At 34.6% G+C, this 20,225-nt stretch overlaps 1 protein-coding gene across 1 annotated transcript; it reads left to right on the top strand.

The window, feature by feature from the left end:
- Positions 1-4,017: 4,017 nt before the first annotated feature.
- LOC106710009 (ATP-binding cassette sub-family G member 1) lies at positions 4,018-19,702 on the top strand. Its single transcript, XM_045678818.1, has 10 exons — positions 4,018-4,217; positions 10,441-10,558; positions 11,827-12,016; positions 13,502-13,647; positions 16,327-16,565; positions 17,016-17,254; positions 17,778-17,946; positions 18,448-18,704; positions 18,920-19,143; positions 19,496-19,702. Exons 1-10 carry the CDS (start codon positions 4,091-4,093, stop codon positions 19,686-19,688), a joined length of 1,902 nt encoding a protein of 633 aa, XP_045534774.1. The 5' UTR covers positions 4,018-4,090; the 3' UTR covers positions 19,689-19,702.
- Positions 19,703-20,225: the final 523 nt, after the last annotated feature.

Below are 20,225 nucleotides of genomic sequence, written 5' to 3'. Positions count from 1 at the left end.
TACAAATTAAAATACAATGAGACATTGTTCTTTATTTAGGTTTATAGATTTTGTAATTGAATCAAGAACACAGGAATATAGGTAGAATTAATTAAAATTTTCGATAGTAGAATGTTATTTTAAACCAAGTTTGTATTTTTTTGGCTTGTTATCAGAACAAAGTAATTGTATGATCTCTCTCTAATACTATTACCAATTGTTAGCTTCCGGTGTTTATAATAAAAATTGTTATCCTCCAATTTAGCACTCATCATCCAATTTGTGAATTATCGAATTTTTCGTTTAAGATTTATGGAGTACAATGTTATTCTTTTTTTTTAATTAGTGACTTACTAAACTAAATAACTATTGAATTTTTTTCACTATTGGGAAGAAAATTATCTCCACGTGACATAAGTTTAGGGCTGCCAGGTCGCCAAACCTAAAAGCCGGACAGACCAGCCAGTTTGGCCGGACATTTGGGTAGAAAGGCCGGACACGACCGTCAGTCAACTCTCATCGCCGGCGCTCGGCCACTCTAGTTTGCGAAATGTAAAAAGCCTAACAAAAGCCGGACAACCCAGACACCGTTTATTTTGGCACGACATGCAATCAAAAAGCCTACCTATGTCCGGCTTTATCCGGACGCCTGGCAACGCTACATACGTTATGTTTAGTACTCAATTTTTTTTAACTCCGTGCCGACGAAGTTACTGGCAACTTCTATTTAAAATATTCGTATAGAAACAAGAAAACGAAATTAGGGTAACCTTGGATTGTCATTGCCGAAACAATTGCACAAAAAATCGACTTCTTTCTTCTCTCTTTGTAAAGAACAGACAGTAAACTAGTTGAAGTGAGGAGTTAAAAAGATATGATAATGTACTAGAATCTTTTCAATGATATACAACTAATAGAAATGATGACATATTTGTAAAGTCAATAGTATGTGAAACCAGCTAACCAGTCTCCAGTTGGGAGACTAACATTAGGTTTCTGAGACCAAAATCCCCATTTAAAACATATTGTTATCTCTGTTTTGTCAAAGATATTGAAAGGGATGACGATATGTTTTTATATAGAGATTTTGATCTTAGAAACCCACGGTAAACGTTTCGTAAGTACGCCGCATGCGACCTTCGTACATAACTATAGGCCTTTCAATCATCGTTTCTCAGTTCAGATGTTGCAAAATGTATGTGATCATGACCATACACTAGAGTGATTGCAAAAAAATATTAAATACGACTGTTATATGTTCATAGTAAATCACAATAACGATTTTTTTATTGCAATTTTTTTTGAAAAACATTTTTCGGAAAAATTTAATTTCGACTTTAATTGAATTTGCTACTAAATCGGATACAAGGCCACAAGTTCAAATAATCGGCATTTAGTATATAATCACTTATAGCAATTAGTATTTTTTTATTTTGTTACTCTAATGTAAATAATATTTACTATAATTGGCCGTGTAAGATTTTTCTAGTTTATTTTTTTATTTTAAACGAAATATTTATTTATGTTTATCCTAGTGTTCGCCGCGTCAGCATTAGTGTGTGAACACCTTTACAGACCGACCTCTAAAATTTGGTGTCTTGTTTTGATAAATATCTTTAATTTATATTTTACGAAAATAATATACAGTAATCAAATATCGTTTCAACATGTTTGTAACTTGTTCTCTTTTGCAGGGTATGTTTTACAAAGGGACATTAGATTTTTTAAATATATTATAAAAGCTGTCGCCCGCGACTACGTCCGCGCGGAATTGAAAAAAACTTAATAAGTGTTCTTCCAGACTATGTTCTACATCTGTGTCATTTCATCAAGATTCTTTGAGCCATTCTGGAGATATCTTCAAACAAACATCCATCCATCGATCTAAACATTCGCATTTATAATATTAGTAAGATTTCTAACGATATTATGACCATATGTTAAGTATTGACACAATTGTCGTCCATTTTTCCGGTTCATATGACAATATTATCGTTTGTTTAGTTTAATCAAGTTTAATCAAGTTTGACACACTTTGTGAATTGATAGTATTCATGCAATTTTATGTTGTAAACATTATTGACGTTTGCACGATCCTGGTGATTTGAACTTTGGTTAGAATAGATTTAAATTGAATTTAAATATAAAATAAATTTTAATTTTAATATCATATTATAGACTATATCATCTTTTGACTATTGAATAGTTAACAATATTGTATTAAAAATGTACAAGCGTCAGATTTTTTCAAACCTCAAATCGGCAAACGATCAAGCGGTCACGTGACGTCATCTTTAAAAATTGTTGAAAGGTAGCATATGGTGGCCTACCTTTGATGGACAGGGTGATTATGTACTGCAAAAATTCCCCTACCCCGCTAAATTCACTTTTCCATCCGATCCATTTTGCGTATTAGAAAAGAGTGGGAAGAGGAAGAGGGCTAAAATTTGGTAGAAAACAATCTCACAATTCATTTTCTAATGAACTGCGATTTGAATATAGAATAGGATTGTTATTTAATGGTATGTTTGTAATCTTTAAAATCCATACTTGTTTCTGCAACAATATTTCCTAACTGTTTGCAATATGCATCGCCCGTAAACGCTACGGGTGAGAGCCGAGTATAGTACTCCTTTAGAAATATGGACTCTGTTAAGTAATCGCTATGCGTATAAATATTTAGCAGAAGTATTTTTCAGAAGCATAAGTAGTAAATAATGGTTTAGTTATACTTCAAAGTATTTTATAAAACTAGCGGTCGCCTATTGGGCGAAATTTAATCATTTTTTATTTTGAGTTAAAAGTAGCTTTAAATACTTCCTGTATTACTGCAAAAATACTTTTAGACAATGTTTAGTTAAACACGTGTTTTAACCCTTTGATCGCCGCTGGTTAATAATCATGATTTGTCGAAAATCCGGGCGCTAGAGTTACGATATAAAAGGGTTGACGTATGTTTAAGCTAAAATGTATTTGTAACACTGTCTAAATTTTTTATAACATGTTAACACCTCTCTTTTCCAAATTAACATTATCTGAGTCAAATTTCACATTAATTTGTTCTCGAACATTCCTTATAGAAAAGTACAAAGTTTTAGCTTCACGCAAAACTGTATATTGTTTTCTGAGGTCACTTCTATATTCGTTAATTAGTCGGGTAATGAGGTATGACCGTTGTTTATAAATCATGATATATTGCTATATTTTATAGTTTAATAGGTTCCGATTGCATTTGGCGGCGATTGGTAATTCTATGTTGCAAGTACTGATTTGTTTTTGAGATAAGATGATAGGAATCTTCATAAAAAGTTAATTAACATGACATATTTTGTAATTTTATTAATAATAGATTTATAGCGCAAATTAAAATAATATCCTTTATTCTGCTTTCATTTTGTATTAAATTAAAGCTTCAGCATGTGATAGCAATGAAGATCTTGTATATTGTCTGAAAAAAGTATAAGTGTTGTAAAATTTTAAGATTATTTCAAGAATTTCGTAACATTTTTTCATCAATTTAATTTCAATGTTAAAATAAATGAAATTAAAAGTAACTGTTTTCAAATAAAAACGTACAAAATATTTGTGACAACGAACTTGAACTTCGGTGTCATTGACATCTTAGCTGGTTTGCATCTTACTTATACGAAAAAAAGGTCCTGTCTTTGGTTAGATGAAGATTGTGGTCCTGTCTTTTGATTCGTTCATACAGATTATAAAGGATTGTATCCATAAAATTGTTTTATATATAATTTTGGTTTCACTGTAAAACTTAGATTTGGTTTGTACTAGAATACAAATTTTTGTATTATTTATGCACATTTTTACGATTAGTATTTTTACGACTAGGAAAGAAATAATTAAAATTCAATTTAACCATGAACAAACTACAATATAAATGAGGTTTACAACAGCTACCTGTCTACAGTTAAAACTAAGATATGTTATTATGTTCATAAATATGAAAATTTGAACAAAAGCTGTTTAAAAAATTAAAAAAAAAACGGTTTGAGACATTTCTTTTGTTACAGGTCATTTAGTACTTGAATGATACACACATTCTTGTGCAATTCAATAATGTCGCAGTGAAGTTGTTAAAGAATAAAAACCAATGGAAGCTGCAACGAGTGCGAGTGCGCCCGCGCCGCTGGGCCAAGCGCACTTGTCACATCTACCACTACGACCTCCCATCAACCTCAGCTTTCAAGATCTCACTTACACTGTTAAAAACGGCAAAGGTAAGAACTGTCAAAGCAACGATAATAAGTTCTTAAATTTATAGTGGATAGCAATTTTATAAGACTATATTGGAACGAAGTTCCTTATCGCGCGTTGTGAAAGGAGGCTAGACGGAAAAAATTCTTACGAAAAGTTGTCACGACACTTTTTGCTACTTCACCATGGCAACGACGTGAGAATATATAACGAAAATTCATAGAAATAAAATGTACTTCTTGTGAAGACTTAAGTTTTTTATTCATAGAATAAACATTGGTTCCTTCACTAATTAAACGAAAGGAACTTCGTTCCATCCGGGTGTCCCTTGACACCTCTCAAGTTTTTTTATATATCGGTTGGAATTCAGTCTACAAGGGTTCAATGGACCGATCATACATTACATACACATTCATACATGTCCGGTAACATTCAATTTCATGTAACTAGTCCCTATTGAATCGACCAATTTAAGTTATTAAGTTTTATGTGATATAAATACAAAAAAATGCATTTCAAAGGATAATTATGAATTAAAAATAGTATTTAAATGTAAAATAAATAATACACTTTAATTGCTACGTAATCATAAATCAAGATTTAATTTCTTGTAATCACTGAATAGTTGAAGTTATTTCCTTACATGTCTGTGTGTTTTGATTTTTAATTATATAAAAATTATATCGGCATCCCTTTCATACTCTTTGAAAGAATAGAGACAGCAGTATAAGTTAATTCATGTAACACGGAATTCTAAATTCAATTTTCACCGAAAATCATCCAATCTTAATCTAATATATAAAATTCTCGTGTAACAGTTTTCGTCACCGTACTCCTCCGAAACGGCTTGACCGATTCTCATGAAATTTTGTTAGCATATTCAGTAGGTCTGTTCATTTAGTTTTTTTTTAACTGCGCGCGGACGGAGTCGTGGGTGACAGCTAGTATCAAAATACATTTCGGTTTACTGGAAAAAATATTATTTTTTACATAAGTAGGCACGGAATTCTATATCTAATAATTTTTGCAGTAAATATTCTAACCTTTTTAGACAGTCTGCGGAGATAAATAGTGCAATGAGCACAAGGTCCCACTATAGAACTGGTTTTGTGTACTGTGACTATCATTTTTTATTATTTAGTAGGCAGTTTATTAATGCATAAATATTCTAACTGCGGTATTCAGAATAATTTCGTCATTAACTTTGTATACTTTTAGTGAGATAAATCTACACTTAGCGATCATTAAACGTCTATGAGTCCGACTGTAAATAAGAGTGTAGACGAATCCGAAGTAATTCTACAAGTTACTAGCTGTCGCCCGCGACTCCGTCCGCGCGCAGTTAAAAAAAACTTCATAGGGGTATGAAAAATAGATGTAGATAGTATATCTAATATATAAAATTCTCGTGTCACAATGTTCGTTCCCGTACTCCTCCGAAACGGCTTGACCGATTCTCATGAAATTTTGTGAGCATATTCAGTAGGTCTGAGAATCGGCCAACATCTATTTTTCATAAGCCCCCCCCCCCCCCCCCCCATTTAGCTGTTTTTTTTTTACTGCGCGCGGACGGAGTCGCGGGCGACTGCTAGTAATTAATAAATGTTGATATAAACACTTCGAGCAAGAATATGAATTGAATCCATTAGTTCAAAATCAGCCGAGTCATTGAAGTTACGGTAATATTATATATATATAAAATTCTCGTGTCACAATGTTAGTTACCATACTCCTCCTAAATGGCTTGACCGATTTTTATGAAATTTTATATGCATATGCAGTAGGTCTGGTAGGCTACTATCTATTTTTTATATTAAGTTTTTTAAATAACGCGCGGACGGAGTCGCGGGCGACAGATAGTTTGTTATAATATACTACAGTTAAATGATATTGTGAATTACACTATACGTTTAACTGAGAGATAAACTTAAAACTTATTGAATACAATGCAAGGAAATTCATATTTAAACATTGGCCTTACAAAAAATATTCTAATCATTTTCGTCAGTGTTGCAATGTCGGAATAAATTAATTTTATCTTTCCCATATACTTTAAGGTCGTGAAATAAACTAGAATTTATGGTAACCCCAACCGTGTGCAACTGCACTAAGAAAATTGGCTAAGTATTTAGAAAGCCTCCCACGTGACAAGCTTTTAGTGATGTTAATTAAAATAATCGTAATACGATATCTGTACATATTAACAAAATTTGAACGTCTGTATGTGATAACGAAAACATAAGCTTATATTTCGTGCCCATGTAAGTACCATGATGAAAAACCAAATTTTAATTTTTTATCTGTCTGTCTGTTTGTACCTGTCTGTCCGCAAGACTGCGTTTGATCCGTTTAATCTCCGGAACGGCTTCGAAGGTACTTAGACGGGATGCACGCGGGCATAGTATAAGCTACTATAATTTTTTTTATTCCTCGCTGACGAAGTCGCGGTATCGGCTAGTTTTAAATATAACTTTGAAACATATTGTTGTTACTGTTTTATTGGTTAGGTATAATTAGTACCCATACAGATGTTAACAGTCAAAACCCACAAGAAGTTGTAGACATGTTTTAATTACTTTTTTATGAATATGTTGATTTTTATCACACTAAACTTAACGATGACCTTACATTTTATAGACACGGAAGTCTGCAAAATGTTAGATAAAGATTAAACAAATAAATTGGTAGATTTTTTAAATAAATTACTGACATTTTTAGCCATTCTAAAAATAACCTCAAAACTTGTGCAAATGGTTTATCACAATAGTTGAATTGGGGATTTAAATCCACGATCCTTAGGGCGAATTTTTAATAATTATTTTAGATACATTCTGTAAGCTTTATTATTGCAGATGTCTATTAATAGAGATTCTTGTATATTTTTTAAAATTTGGTCTAACTAGCTATCGATGTCTATGTCCCATCACTAGGGCTCGCACGTGATTTGCTGTGTCCTAAATAGTCCGTCGCGCGCCACGTGAGCGCTGCAGCACGCCAGCCTCCGAGATATGTACACCACATTGCGTACTAATGTCAGCTTCCTTTAAATCTGCACGAGGTTTTGAACCGATTTTGATCGTTTTAAACGTTACCGTAATAACACTTGCGTTATCTTACTAATATTATAAACTAGCTTTTACCCGCGACTTCGTCCGCGCGGAATTAAAAAAAAATGCACACAAGATAAAAAAGTTCCTATGTCCGTCTCCTAGTTCTAAGCTACCTCCCCATCAATTTTAAGCTAAATTAGTTCGACCGATCTTGAGTTATAAATAGTGTAACTAACACGACTTTCTTTTATATATATAGACTAGCTTTTACCCGCGACTCCGTCCGCGCGGAATAAAAAATAGAAAACGGGGTAAAAATTATTCTATGTCCTTTTCCTGGTTCTAAGCTACCAGCCCACCAATTTTCAGTCAAATCAATTCGACCGATCTTGAGTTATAAATAGTGTAACTAACACGACTTTCTTTTGTATATATAGATAGATAGATGTGATCGTTTGGATGAATAGATGTTTGTGAGAATGTATATTCAGAACAGTTGAACGGATAACGCTAAAATTAGAACAGATGTTTTATAGAAAGTTTTACAGTTGATTTCGGAGTTGTGTGAGGCCCCGTCTTTTGTAAAAAGTTCTGTGAAATGATAATAGAGATGGCTCTCTTTGTCTACGTTAACATTTGACACAACGGATCTAGATTAAATTTGGCACAGATATAGAACATAGTCTGCAGAACACATAGGCTACTTTTTAAGATTTTTTTTTAATTTCGCGTGGACGGAGTTGCGGTCGATAGCTATTTTTAAATAAAAGAAGTAGCATACTAACGGTTAATTCAAATTATGTTTGTGGTAATTTCATTGAGTCCTAGTACTATAGTTCAAATGCATTCACGAAGGTTAGGTCAATGACCTCTCGCTATTCAATTGCGTTTGACAACCAACAATGCAGCCGGCGCATTTTCTCATAGTCCACACAATTTTAAATCTTATCATGTTACAAATATGACATAAATTAGAATACATTTTCATTATATCAAAAAGAGCAAAACGTTCAAATACTTACGCAAAAGGTATACGGTAAATCGAATAGAAATAAATACATTTCAAAGGTAATACAAATTCTATAGTAACTTAATATTAAACTTTTCCATACCAAGGAACATTTGATAAATAGGTTTAGAAAAAATTCATGTATAAAAGAAAAAACTTACTATTAACATTTGAAGTGGCTTTTATTAAAAATCTAATAACAATTGTGTTATAGACTTGGAGACAGCGTTTATGTGAATACTGTGAACGAAATGTAACATGTTAGCAAGAAAATACATTTGAAATGATACGAGGGGAGGTCCAAAAGTTCGCGGAATGGAGGGGATGGAGTGGGGATAGGGTAGCTCGCTTAGTGTCATACTAATTGGGCACTCATAATTAGTATATATATAACATTTCAACCCTATAGTGCCATTCGTTTACGAGTACTCGCCTGCTGAACAAGTCAATCCGGAAGCAAACTGCAACTATGGAGAAAATTGAACATCGCGCTGTGATAAAATTCCTTACCAAGCAAGGAAAAAACGTTCAAACCATTTTAAATGAAATGGAAGCCGTTTATGGAGATCAGTGCCCTGGTAAAACAATGGTTTATAAGTGGCATGGTCTTTTTAAACATGGTCGAGATTCAATTGAAGACGACTCTCGCTCTGGGCGGCCAGCTGACGCCACCACATCAGACATCGTCGAAAAAGTCGAAAAACTTGTACTCGAAGACACACGTTTGAAGAAGAAACAATTATCTGCATTTGTTGGAGTATCAGATACAACTATTTTGCGTATCCTGCACGACCACCTGGGCATGACAAAAGTCAGTGCAAGATGGGTGCCGAGAATGCTCACGCCGCTTCAAAAACAGCAGCGCGTCGACGCGTCTAAGCACTTTTTGGAGTTGTGTGGAGACGAGCCCGTGCAGATTTTGGAGCGGATTGTTACTGGAGATGAAACATGGGTTCATCACTTTGAACCTGAGTCCAAACAGGAGTCCATGCAATGGCACAAAAAGGGTACACCACCTCCCAAAAAATTCAAGGTGTCAGAATCGGCGGGAAAGTTGATGGCCACTGTTTTTTGGGATTGTAAGGGAATATTACTCATTGATTATAAAGAAAAAGGTACCACTATAACCGGAGAATACTACGCACTCATATTAGAAAAGTTAAAGGAGTCAATTAAAGAAAAACGTCGAGGAAAATTGGCCAAGGGTGTGTTGCTTTTGCAAGACAACGCGCCGGTTCACAAGAGCCGAGTTGCCATGGCTGCTCTGCACACACATGGGTTCGAACCACTTGTTCACCCACCCTACAGTCCAGACCTGGCTCCTAGCGATTTTTATTTATTTCCAAATTTAAAAAAAGAGCTAAGGGGAAGGAAATTTTCCGACGATAATGAAGTGAAGGAGGCAATTTCGGCCCATTTTGAGGCCAAAGACAAAAAATATTTTTTCGATGGTTTAGAAAAATTAATTCATAGATCGAATAAATGTATTAGACTTAAGGGTGATTATATTGAAAAGGAAAAATAAATTTATTGTTATATTTCATTGACAACCCTTTCATTCCGCGAACTTTTGGACCTCCCCTCGTAGTAGCTAAAAGACTTCGAACGTTCGTGATTTAAAAACAAAATATTGATTAGTTTTCAGTACCTGATTAATGTAATACTTTTAAGATCAACAACGATGAAGAATCATTTATTTATTTTTAGATTTAAGGGCTTTGTATATTTTAAATCAATAAATAGTTGATGTAAACGGCGGCATAGCACCTAGTACATAGTGTGCAACGAACTATGATTCATTGCCACACAAGTCTATATTATGGAATCACAAAAAATGTCATAAATATTAATGTTTAATGGACCCTAAGTTACAATCCTTAGTGTGGAGTTCTACTTTGAGTGTGGTAGTAAGAGAATTCCAAAGAGTAGAAGTTTAAATGTATTATGTAGAAGATGGGAACGGGAAGTGGATTTATGGAGGAGAGGATGATTGGGATGGGGAAATGTACTCTTTCTGTCCGTATCCTCCTCTGTCGATTAAAGGTAGGCAACGCATCTGCAGTTTTGGTTAACTATGGGCAGCGGACGCTTCGCCATTTCGGTGAATTCAGGTGGCCGCTTGTTCATTTGTCACTTTATAATATAATAAAAAAAATTATGCTTAATATGAATTTGTTATTGTTTTAGTTTCAAAATTAATACTCCGTGGTATCAACGGTGAGTTCAAATCCGGTCAGTTGACCGCCATCTTGGGTCCTTCGGGCGCAGGCAAGAGCACACTTCTCAATGTACTGGCTGGTTACAGGTAAATTGAGACGTGATATTAGTGTACGTCGCTTTTTTTTTTACTTAGGAATGACGCCAACGGTTTTCCAAACTGATCCGACTTATCTATATATATAAAAGAAAGTCGTGTTAGTTACACTATTTATAACTCAAGAACGGCTGAATCGATTTGACTGAAAATTGGTGGGCAGGTAGCTTAGAATCAGGAAACGGACATAGGATAATTTTTACCCCGTTTTCTATTTTTTTATTCCGCGCGGACGGAGTCGCGGGTAAAAGCTAGTGGTATATAAATGATCGCTTTATAAGAGGTGAACGCCCTTTGGCTCGTATAAAGCTCTAAGTAGAAGTCCTTTTACCGAGAATTTAACGTCGGTGTCTCAGGGGTTAGGCACTTGACTTGTAATCAGCAGGTCCTGGGTTCGAATCACTCCATGTACCAATATGTTTTTCGATATTCGATTTACATATAAATATTTATCCAACGTTCTCACGGTTAAGGATACCAACATGATGCAGATTTGCAGATGCGAAGAAATTCACAGATATGTGTGAAGTCAACCAATCTACCAGAGCCATGGTTGACTAAGACCTTGTCAACACTAACTTAGGGTAGACTCCGAGGCCATCAGTGGGGACATGTAGTTAGCTGATGATGATGAAGCAAAACGTCATAAGTTTACTTGTCTATAATCTCCAGTAATCAACAGATTATTGTTAGATAAAGTTTACGCAAGCGGTAATGGTATCAATTCATGACATGACGCAATGCCCCATCATTAGCCAGAGATATAAACTTCCTAGTATTCATTGGCTATGTATCAATAATCGGTAATGTTATTTAATGACGTGTTCGATGACGTCATAGCAAGGTTTTTATATATCAAAAATATGAAAAGATATATAAAGACTTTGATTTTTAATAATCCCTTAAGCATTGTTTTAGTGTATATTTTAGAGTAAAGCAGTAATCACACACCGTGGAATCATGCTGTAACGCATGCATAGTAGATGCTAATGCTTTTTTGAGGAATGCTGCATCAATTAATTTTGCATTAATTATATCAAACATTTCGAATCGTGTCTCCCTATTGCATCTGTTCAGAAAATCTGGCATTTGTAGGGAATTCGTTAAAACAAACTGTAATTTAACTATGTTAGAACTTTCGTTAAGATCCGATGACCATTTTAATTCCATCTTAGGGTATTAAAAAGGTTGGAGGAGGTCTATACTCAGAAAGAGGTCTAAATATTAGAATAAAAATTCTAAATAAAAAATGATTGTAGGGTGAATGGCGCTAGCGGCATAATATCGACGAACGGACAGCAGCGTGATCTGCGGCAGTTCCGAAAGCTGTCACGCTACATTATGCAGGAGGATCTGCTGCAGCCGCTCATCACGGTGCGTGAGGCGATGGCCATGGCTGCGGACCTCAAGCTCGGCAGCGACATGACCGCGCACAGGAAGGCCGTCATTGTAAGTGTAGACTTTGATAAGCTTGAAACAAAAGCATTTGTATGCATTATAGAAATTTGACTTCAATTTCATACTTTCCCAAATTGAAATTGTAAGGGTCTGTTCTCAGATCGTGACGGAGAGGAGAGTATATATTTTATTGCCAACGAAATTGAACTTTATATGTTTAAAACAAGGCTTAATTTTACTTTGCATGTCATTATCAAGAGCAAATGAATTAGGATGTGAAAATTGAAATTAAACCTTGTACCTATCGTATAAAGCTCAATTTTTTTTTGTGATGAAAATATAAATGGGTCCTAAGCCTTTTAAAAATCAAATTCGGACGTTTGTTTATGAAATTAACACATAAATGATTTGGGTATCATTGTAAGTTTTCAATGTCATAATACTAGTACAAAAAAATATCCTTGACCTTCCTACGACGCCATAAATCCAATAACATAATATATTGTTATTAAAATGTAATTTAAAAGTCTGATAATTTGGCAAAACGTATGCTTATTTCTTACCTTGAGACTTGAGACGTCTTCTTCATGCTTTTTTGAGGAAAAAACTTGAATTGACATTTAACGTTAGTTATTCCTATTAATATATTGAAAATTTACAAAGATTAATAATTTGATAATAATAGCAATCTTAATTGTCCGTCATATTTATAAATACACCTAGCTGTCACCCGCGACACCGTCCGTGGAATAAATAAAAAAACTTTAATAGTAGCCTATGCGTTCTTCCAGACTATGTTCTACATCTGTGTCAAATTTGATCAAGATCCCTTGTGCCGTTCTGGAGATACCTTCAAACAAAAATATCTATCCATCCAAACATTCGCATCTATATATATAAAATAAAGTCGTGTTAGTTACACTAATTATAACTGAAGATCGGTCGAACTGATTTACCTGAAAATTTATGGGGAGGTAGCTTAGAGCTAGGAGACGGACATAGAAACTTTTTTATCTTGTGTGCATTTTTTTTATTCCGCGCGGACGGAGTCGCGGGTATAAGCTAGTTTATAATATTAGTAAGATACAACATATTTATTTAAAAAATATTACGAACAACGGTTGGTTGATTCTCTAGTAAAGTAAACCATTTTTCTTAAGTTAAATAGAGAAACGTCATATTATTTACACGACAGCAGCCGCTTTTACGCTATTCCTTTAATCAGTTAATTTGTGTTAGTTATTCTGTACGTAATGTGAACCTTCGTTTTGTCTTAAAATGCACAAGACCGAAGTTAAATCTGTATGTAGCACAAACATAGGTCCGAATGTAAATAGACGTATTAAACATAAACAAGGAAAGAGAGAGCTTTGTGTGCAAGCGAACGTTAGACAACTTTAAATTATATGCTTCGTCTTGTATTCAAATGTCGACGCATGAAGTCATTTTTTCATCACTATAATGTTTTCGTCCAACGCAGTCGTTTGTACAGTCTAACGGATTATTATTACTCAATTGTACATATATGTATTTTAGGTGGAAGAGATTCTACATCTATTAAGACTGGACAAAGCAACGGACACGTCGAGCGAGCGTCTTTCGGGAGGCGAGAGGAAGCGACTCTCAATAGCTCTGGAGCTTCTGAATAATCCGCCAGTTATCTTCCTAGATGAACCAACTACGTAAGTTAATTTGTTTTCATAAGAGTAAAGAGCAATCGTGGGTCGCTTAAAGTTAAGTGACCCATCGCCCATGGACATCCACAATACTAGAGGAACTTCAGATGCATTTCTGGCCTTTAAATGGCGGTTTACCTGAAGTTTTAAATACTAGAAAAATTATTATCATCGTGATCTTTTCGTATTTATTTAATTTGTATTTGTTTTTTCGTAAAATAAATGCATTCAGTCCTTCATTTATCCTTCAGCTATATCTTTTACATTAATATAGTATCTGTAATAAAGATTACATCTCTTTTCCCTTTTGTTGCACAATTATAATTGTGAGAGAACATGTTTAATTGAAAAAAAAATTATAATCTTGAGATCTATTTTTTCCCAAGATTTAACAATTCTGATAATAAATAAGTCAATGTTAAAATAAAATTGCAATTTGCATGTTCATAATTGACTGTCATGACATGTTAAATATCTTTCGGAATCAGTATTTAGAATTAACGATACGTGTACTTGACCCACTGCAAACATGCGCTTAAAGCAACAATCCTACAGAGGTAATTGTTAAATAAACATTGCCTATTAAGTCTACACAGTAAATGAATTATTATTATTATTTTTCTTCATACTAATTCTGTCTCCGCCTGGCTGGTTTTTATATGATAGATAAAGTAAATAAATAATGGTTAAATAAAAACTAATAAATATACTACGTATTTACGATAAATACATATATATAAAACCTAAATTATTATTATTATTATTATTATTATAAATGCGAAAGTTTAGATACATGGATGGATGTTTGGTTGAAGGTATCTACGAAACGGTTCAACGGATCTTAATGAAATTTGGTACAGATGTAGCAAATAGTCTGGTAGAACACATAAGCTAGTTGTTAAGTTTAATTCTGCGCAAGCGGAGTCGCGGGCGACAGCTAGTAAATTACAAAATGTAATTTATTAACTTGCAAAATCATATCAATTAAAGTTCACATTTAGTTTGGAATTAAGATCACAGAACTATGTGTTTTTTTATCTTAACAATTGACAAGCTTATGAAAATAGATGTAATTTAGTTAGCAATGTTTCGTAAACATCTTTAAATAACTTCCTTATCACACTCAGAAAGAATCAAAAGGCTACAAATCACAATTGAGTGTATATAATCGTTAATTATCTCTATAATTAGGGAAATAAAACCTGTTCCCGAAGGTGTGAAAAAGTGCTTATAGACCGATAAGCACATCTATTCCGGTGGGCATAAGTCATTAAATTATGACAGCTCACAAGCGCCCCCTGTCAAGACAAAAAAAAGTGTCACAAGATCTTTATAGTACTGTAACTGTCATGTTTTTTCTTTTTTGTCATTTTATGTCCAAGTAGGTTTGACATATTTTCTGACAGAATTAACCGCGATAGTAGCGCCTCCCTTACCGGGTTTTGGTTGTCTATATGTACCTATGTGATAATTTCATTATTACCTGAAACAATATTGGCGAGTGATTTGTCATTTATGTCGCATTCTTCATTTTTCCGCGTAGTAATAAAAGTACATTTATTGATTTTTTTTAATAGTTTTCTCAATTGGAACGAAGTTCCTTATCGCGCGTTGTGAAAGGGTAAGTATGTTAACGACGAATGAGCGCTACTTCACCATGGCAACGACGTGACAATATATAACGAAAATTCATAGAAATAAAATGTACTTCTTGTGAAGACTTAGGTTTTTTATTCATAGCATAAACATTGATTCCTTAACTAATTAATCGAAAGAACTTCGTTCCATCCGGGTGTCCCTTGACACCTCGCAAGTTTTTTTTTTAGTAGAAGCAGTAATCAGAACTATGTTAGTTTGAAAATATGTTTTTGTCTTGTTATCGCGTGGGTTTCTCCGCCAATTAGAACTTAGGTTTGAGTTGTTCACCGTGACATAGTAAAATAAATATGAGGTCATCTATGTTCTTAAATTCGCGAGAATAGCTACGTATTTTTTTGGACACATGCAAACATACGAGGAAAACTTATAACCGTCAGTTGTAAAAAAAACAAAAACAAATTATAAATAGTGACTCCACAAAAATCTACATTTCAACTTTGGTAATTGCTAGTACTATGTTTGGGCGCAATTATTATTGAATTAGCTAGCTAGCTAGCTAGCTAAGGTCACCACCGACGCCTTACGCGCGAAATTAAAAAACTTAACTAGCAGCCTTGTGTGTGCTCCAGACTATGTTCAATCTATGCCAAATTTCAGCGAGATCCGTAGAGCAATTCCGGAGATACCTTAAAACAAACATATATTCATCCATATAAATATTCGCATTTATAATATTAGTAAGATAAATACTAGAATCAAACTTTTACATACTTTGAAGAACATCGTCAAGAATAAAAGACATAAACGACTGATTGGAATTGTTACTACGGAAAAATGACTTTGCATTTTTATATTGGAGCATAAGTGTTTTTTTAATTATTGTTGTTTTTAAAGTAAACGCAAATTCTCCCTTTTAGCAATCTATTTCAGCTACTGAAGCTTCCATGAGACACACAAGTTGTAGATTTTATTATTCAGTATAAGTAAAGCCAGTGAGATGATAACTAGAAAATGTTTCATCTTTTTTTTTCAACTAAATGTTTGTTTGATTTAAATTGTAATACATGTTTTTCCTTCCTTTATCAGTGGTTTAGACGACGTGGCATCATCAACCTGCGTGTCTCTTTTAAAGCGGGTAGCAAGGGGCGGTCGCACTGTCGTATGTTCATTACACACGCCGTCAGCGCGGTTGTTCTCCGTGTTCGATCATGTATATGTGGTGGCGGATGGCCGCTGCGCCTACCAAGGCACGGCGACGGGCGTCGTGCCCTTTCTGAAGGAGCTACAGCTGCCTTGCCCAAAGACTTACAACCCCGCAGATTTTGGTAAGTTACAATTGGGTTTACTTTTGTATCTGTGTCTAGCTGTCGACATTTTAGAAAATAAGTCTAAGCAATCTTGCAGAGTATGTTTACAAAGTATTGTATGTTAATTGATGTTCACTGCTGGAAACAGATCTTTCCTAAGGATAGCCGAAAAGATAACCTACATCACAACAAAATTCAAAACATTCTTAATTTTGAGTTATATCGATTTATTTCACTGTAAGAACTTGTAAGTCAAACTTATTTACTTAATTAAATTGTTGAAATTTTCGTGAGACATTATAATAATTAAGAATGACTTACTTCACGCATGAAGACACCGACTAGTTTCCAACCAGACCGACTAGAAGGTGGACCCCCGACGGGTCCAAAATTAGTTGGTGCCGTCACTGGAAGATCATACGTCTGTTGAGTCGTTTTTTATTAATTTATCATTTACTTGAATTACAGTAATAGAAGTATCTAGTGGAGAGTATGGTTCTCACGTGGAGAGGATGGTGACTGCAGTAGAGAATGGTAGATGTCAACGCTGGCGGGAACACCAAGTGGAAGACCAGTACGAGGAGATGGAGATCGAGCAGTTGAACGCGGGTGGAGTGCAGGACCATACTTATAGATACGAGAGCACGCCTTCTACACAGTTTACTGTACTGTTGAAGAGGATGCTGCTACAGTCTGTTAGGAATAGAGTAAGGATTTAAATTGGTATTTTATATTCTCCATGACAATATAACATACACCATAAATAGAAGGAAGAATGTTAAAAGATAGTAACATTCAATCTTTCGAGCGTCGGTGGCTCAGGGGTTAAGCACTTGACTTGCAATCTGCAGGTCCTGGGTTCGAATCCCGCCATGTACCAATGTGTTTTTTGATTTTCGATTTACATATGTACATTTATCCGACGTTCTTACGGTGAAGGAAAACATCGTGATGCAACCTGCACATATCTGAGAAGAAATTCAATGATATGTGTGAAGTCAACCCGCACTTGGCCAGCGTGGTTGACTATGGCCTAGTCACTTCTAAATTGGGGTAGGCTCCGAGCCCCTCGGTGGGGACGTATAGTGAGCTGATGATGATGATGATGATGATTCAATCTTTTGTTTAACTTCAGAACTTCACATGTTACAGAGTATTTTTAATTTTCAATTATATTTTTAATTTAAAGTTTGTTAGATTGTTCGTGTTACTTTTTTTTTCTATTTTCAGGATTACTTATGGCTCCGCGTCGGAATGCATCTGTTCCTTGGCTTTATTATTGGAATGCTGTTCTGTCAGATCGGCTACGACGCTTCCAAGACTATATTTAATTTCGGCTTCTGCTACGCTTGTATCATCGCAATGTTATATGTACCGATGATGCCGATATTGTTAGCTTGTGAGTAGAACTCTTTTAATCTTAACATCTCAGCTGTCCTAACTCTATCATTTATGCAAAACTAGTAGCCAGTTTGATTTAAGCAAATCGTCCGTAAGAGATTTTGTTTCATCATGTATAATTTTACAAACTTATGCTTACAAATACGAAAGTTTAGATAGATGGATGTTTGTTTGAAGATATCTCCGTAACAGCTCAACGGATCTTGATGAAATTTGTCACAGATGTAGAACATAGTCTCCAAGAAGACATAGAGTACTAATTAAGTTTTTTTTTATTTCGCACGAACGGAGTTGTGGGCGACAGCTATTCAACTATAAATTGATTAACAGTCTTTTGTTTACATCAAAATGTCATGATTAAGAAAAGAATGAATAATGAAATGAATTTTGTTAGAGCGAAATACACAACGAAACTATCTTACTATCTACTATCTAAAATATAAAGCAGAAAAAGGATAGATATATGATGAGTTAGTAATGTCAAATTCTCTATTCCCAGTTCCAAAGGAGGTGCAATTGATAAAGCGGGAGTACTTTAATAGATGGTACGGACTGAAGCCATATTACGCCGCGCTGATCGTGTCCCGAACACCGGCAACTATATTCTTCTCCCTCATATACTTGGCGATTGTGTATCCGCTGACGTCACAGCCTATGGAGGCCACCAGGATTGTAATGTTCATATCTGTCTGCATTCTCGTCGCTTTGATATCTGAGAGTATGGGCACCGTGATATCGTCGAGTTTGAGCGTTGTTGTAAGTTATTTTTTTACTTTACTTTCCAACTTCAATATTAGTTTCTTTCTTGTACAGATGTCGTTCTATCTACTTACAGTGACTTAAGTCAGGCATTTTGGCGTCTTATGCACAAACTATATCGCCAAAACTAAACATGCTTATAGTAATTTGTTAAGTAGAGTCGTATGTACAACTATATAAAAAGAATTTAACAGTTTTTTTTTGTATTCCAGAATTCCGTGTTCATGGGACCAGTTCTCAGTGTTCCGTTAATGTTGCTAGCAGTGTACGGCATCGGGAGTGGAGATCACCCGCTGCCGATCCTGTGGAAGATTGCTCGAGCCTGCTCCTTCATGCGCTACGGCCTTGAGGGCCTCATTGTAGCAATATACGGGCCTCCGAGAGATGACCTTATTTGTCCAGACCATGTTGTATATTGCGAATACAAGAATCCAAAGTAAGACTGTTTTCTAGCTAAAGATAAGCCTAGCAAATTTGGGTTTCTATCTTTTTATGTAAATACTAGCTGTCGCTCGCGCTCCGTCCGCGCGGAATTAAAAAACTTAATAAGTAGCCTATGTGTTCTTACAGCCTATGTTGTACATCTGTGTCAAATTTCATCAAGATCCGTTGAGCCGTTTTAGATATGTTATAATTTACGATACCTTCAGAACATTAGGCGTTACCTTCCAGATTAACCTTTTAACACTAATAATGCCATCTATTTTATTGGCGAGTGCACATTGATACAAAGTTGTAGTGGCATGAAACGTGTTAAAGGCGCCTACTAAGTTTTTTTTTCTTTACAGTTACTTCGTAAAACTGATGGGCATGACGGGTGTTTCTTTCTGGATGGACATCGGTATGCTGTTGTTAATGCTAGTTGCGATGCACGCGGTTGGATATTATCTGTTGAGGCAAAGACTGTCGCCGAACTACGCATTCCGAGCTATAAAAGTCATTGGTCGATTTGTTAAGACCAAAATTAGCGTATCACATTGAAATTGTCGTTAAATATTGTAACTTGTAAGTTAATTTATATATATATATATATATATATTTTTATTTATATCGATGAGTCCTATGTATAAGGGCCAAAGTAATAACTTGATGATTTTTAATTTTTTTCATGTTAAAAGTTACCTCTTAGTTTTATATCAACATACAATAAACAAAACTATTACAGGTGTAAATGTTATTTTTTTGCTGAAGTAAAAGGACGTATGCGGTCTATTTTCATATATAGTTGAAACTTTGAGAGCCTCTCCTGTAGTTGTCAATTTGCACATTGACCCTTATTCGTAGGAATCATTGATATTTGAAGTATTACTGGTTATTGTTATATTTTTGAATCCCGAATATTTATCTTATAATTATTTAAATTGTATTATGTGGTCTCTTACTTAAAAATTTATGACTTTACATAAATAGTTTCTATATATTTACACATATATGTCTACATATATTATTTAAAAGAAAATATTCATTGAGCTTTACTTTATTTTGTAAAATCGTTTATAAGAATTAATTAAAAAACTT

This window comes from Papilio machaon, chromosome 7, assembly GCF_912999745.1.
Source record: "Papilio machaon chromosome 7, ilPapMach1.1, whole genome shotgun sequence".
In the NCBI taxonomy this organism is placed as follows: domain Eukaryota; kingdom Metazoa; phylum Arthropoda; class Insecta; order Lepidoptera; family Papilionidae; genus Papilio; species Papilio machaon.
Note: the sequence above shows the minus strand (reverse complement) of the source record. Positions and strands in the feature narration are given on the sequence as shown.

Coding starts and splice junctions, on each gene's coding strand:
- LOC106710009 (XM_045678818.1), top strand. CDS start 4,091: ATGGAAGCTGCAACGAGTGCGAGTGCGCCCGCGCCGCTGGGCCAAGCG. Junction 12,017..13,501: donor CGCACAGGAAGGCCGTCATT/GTAAGTGTAGAC, acceptor TATGTATTTTAG/GTGGAAGAGATTCTACATCT. Junction 16,566..17,015: donor TTACAACCCCGCAGATTTTG/GTAAGTTACAAT, acceptor CTTGAATTACAG/TAATAGAAGTATCTAGTGGA.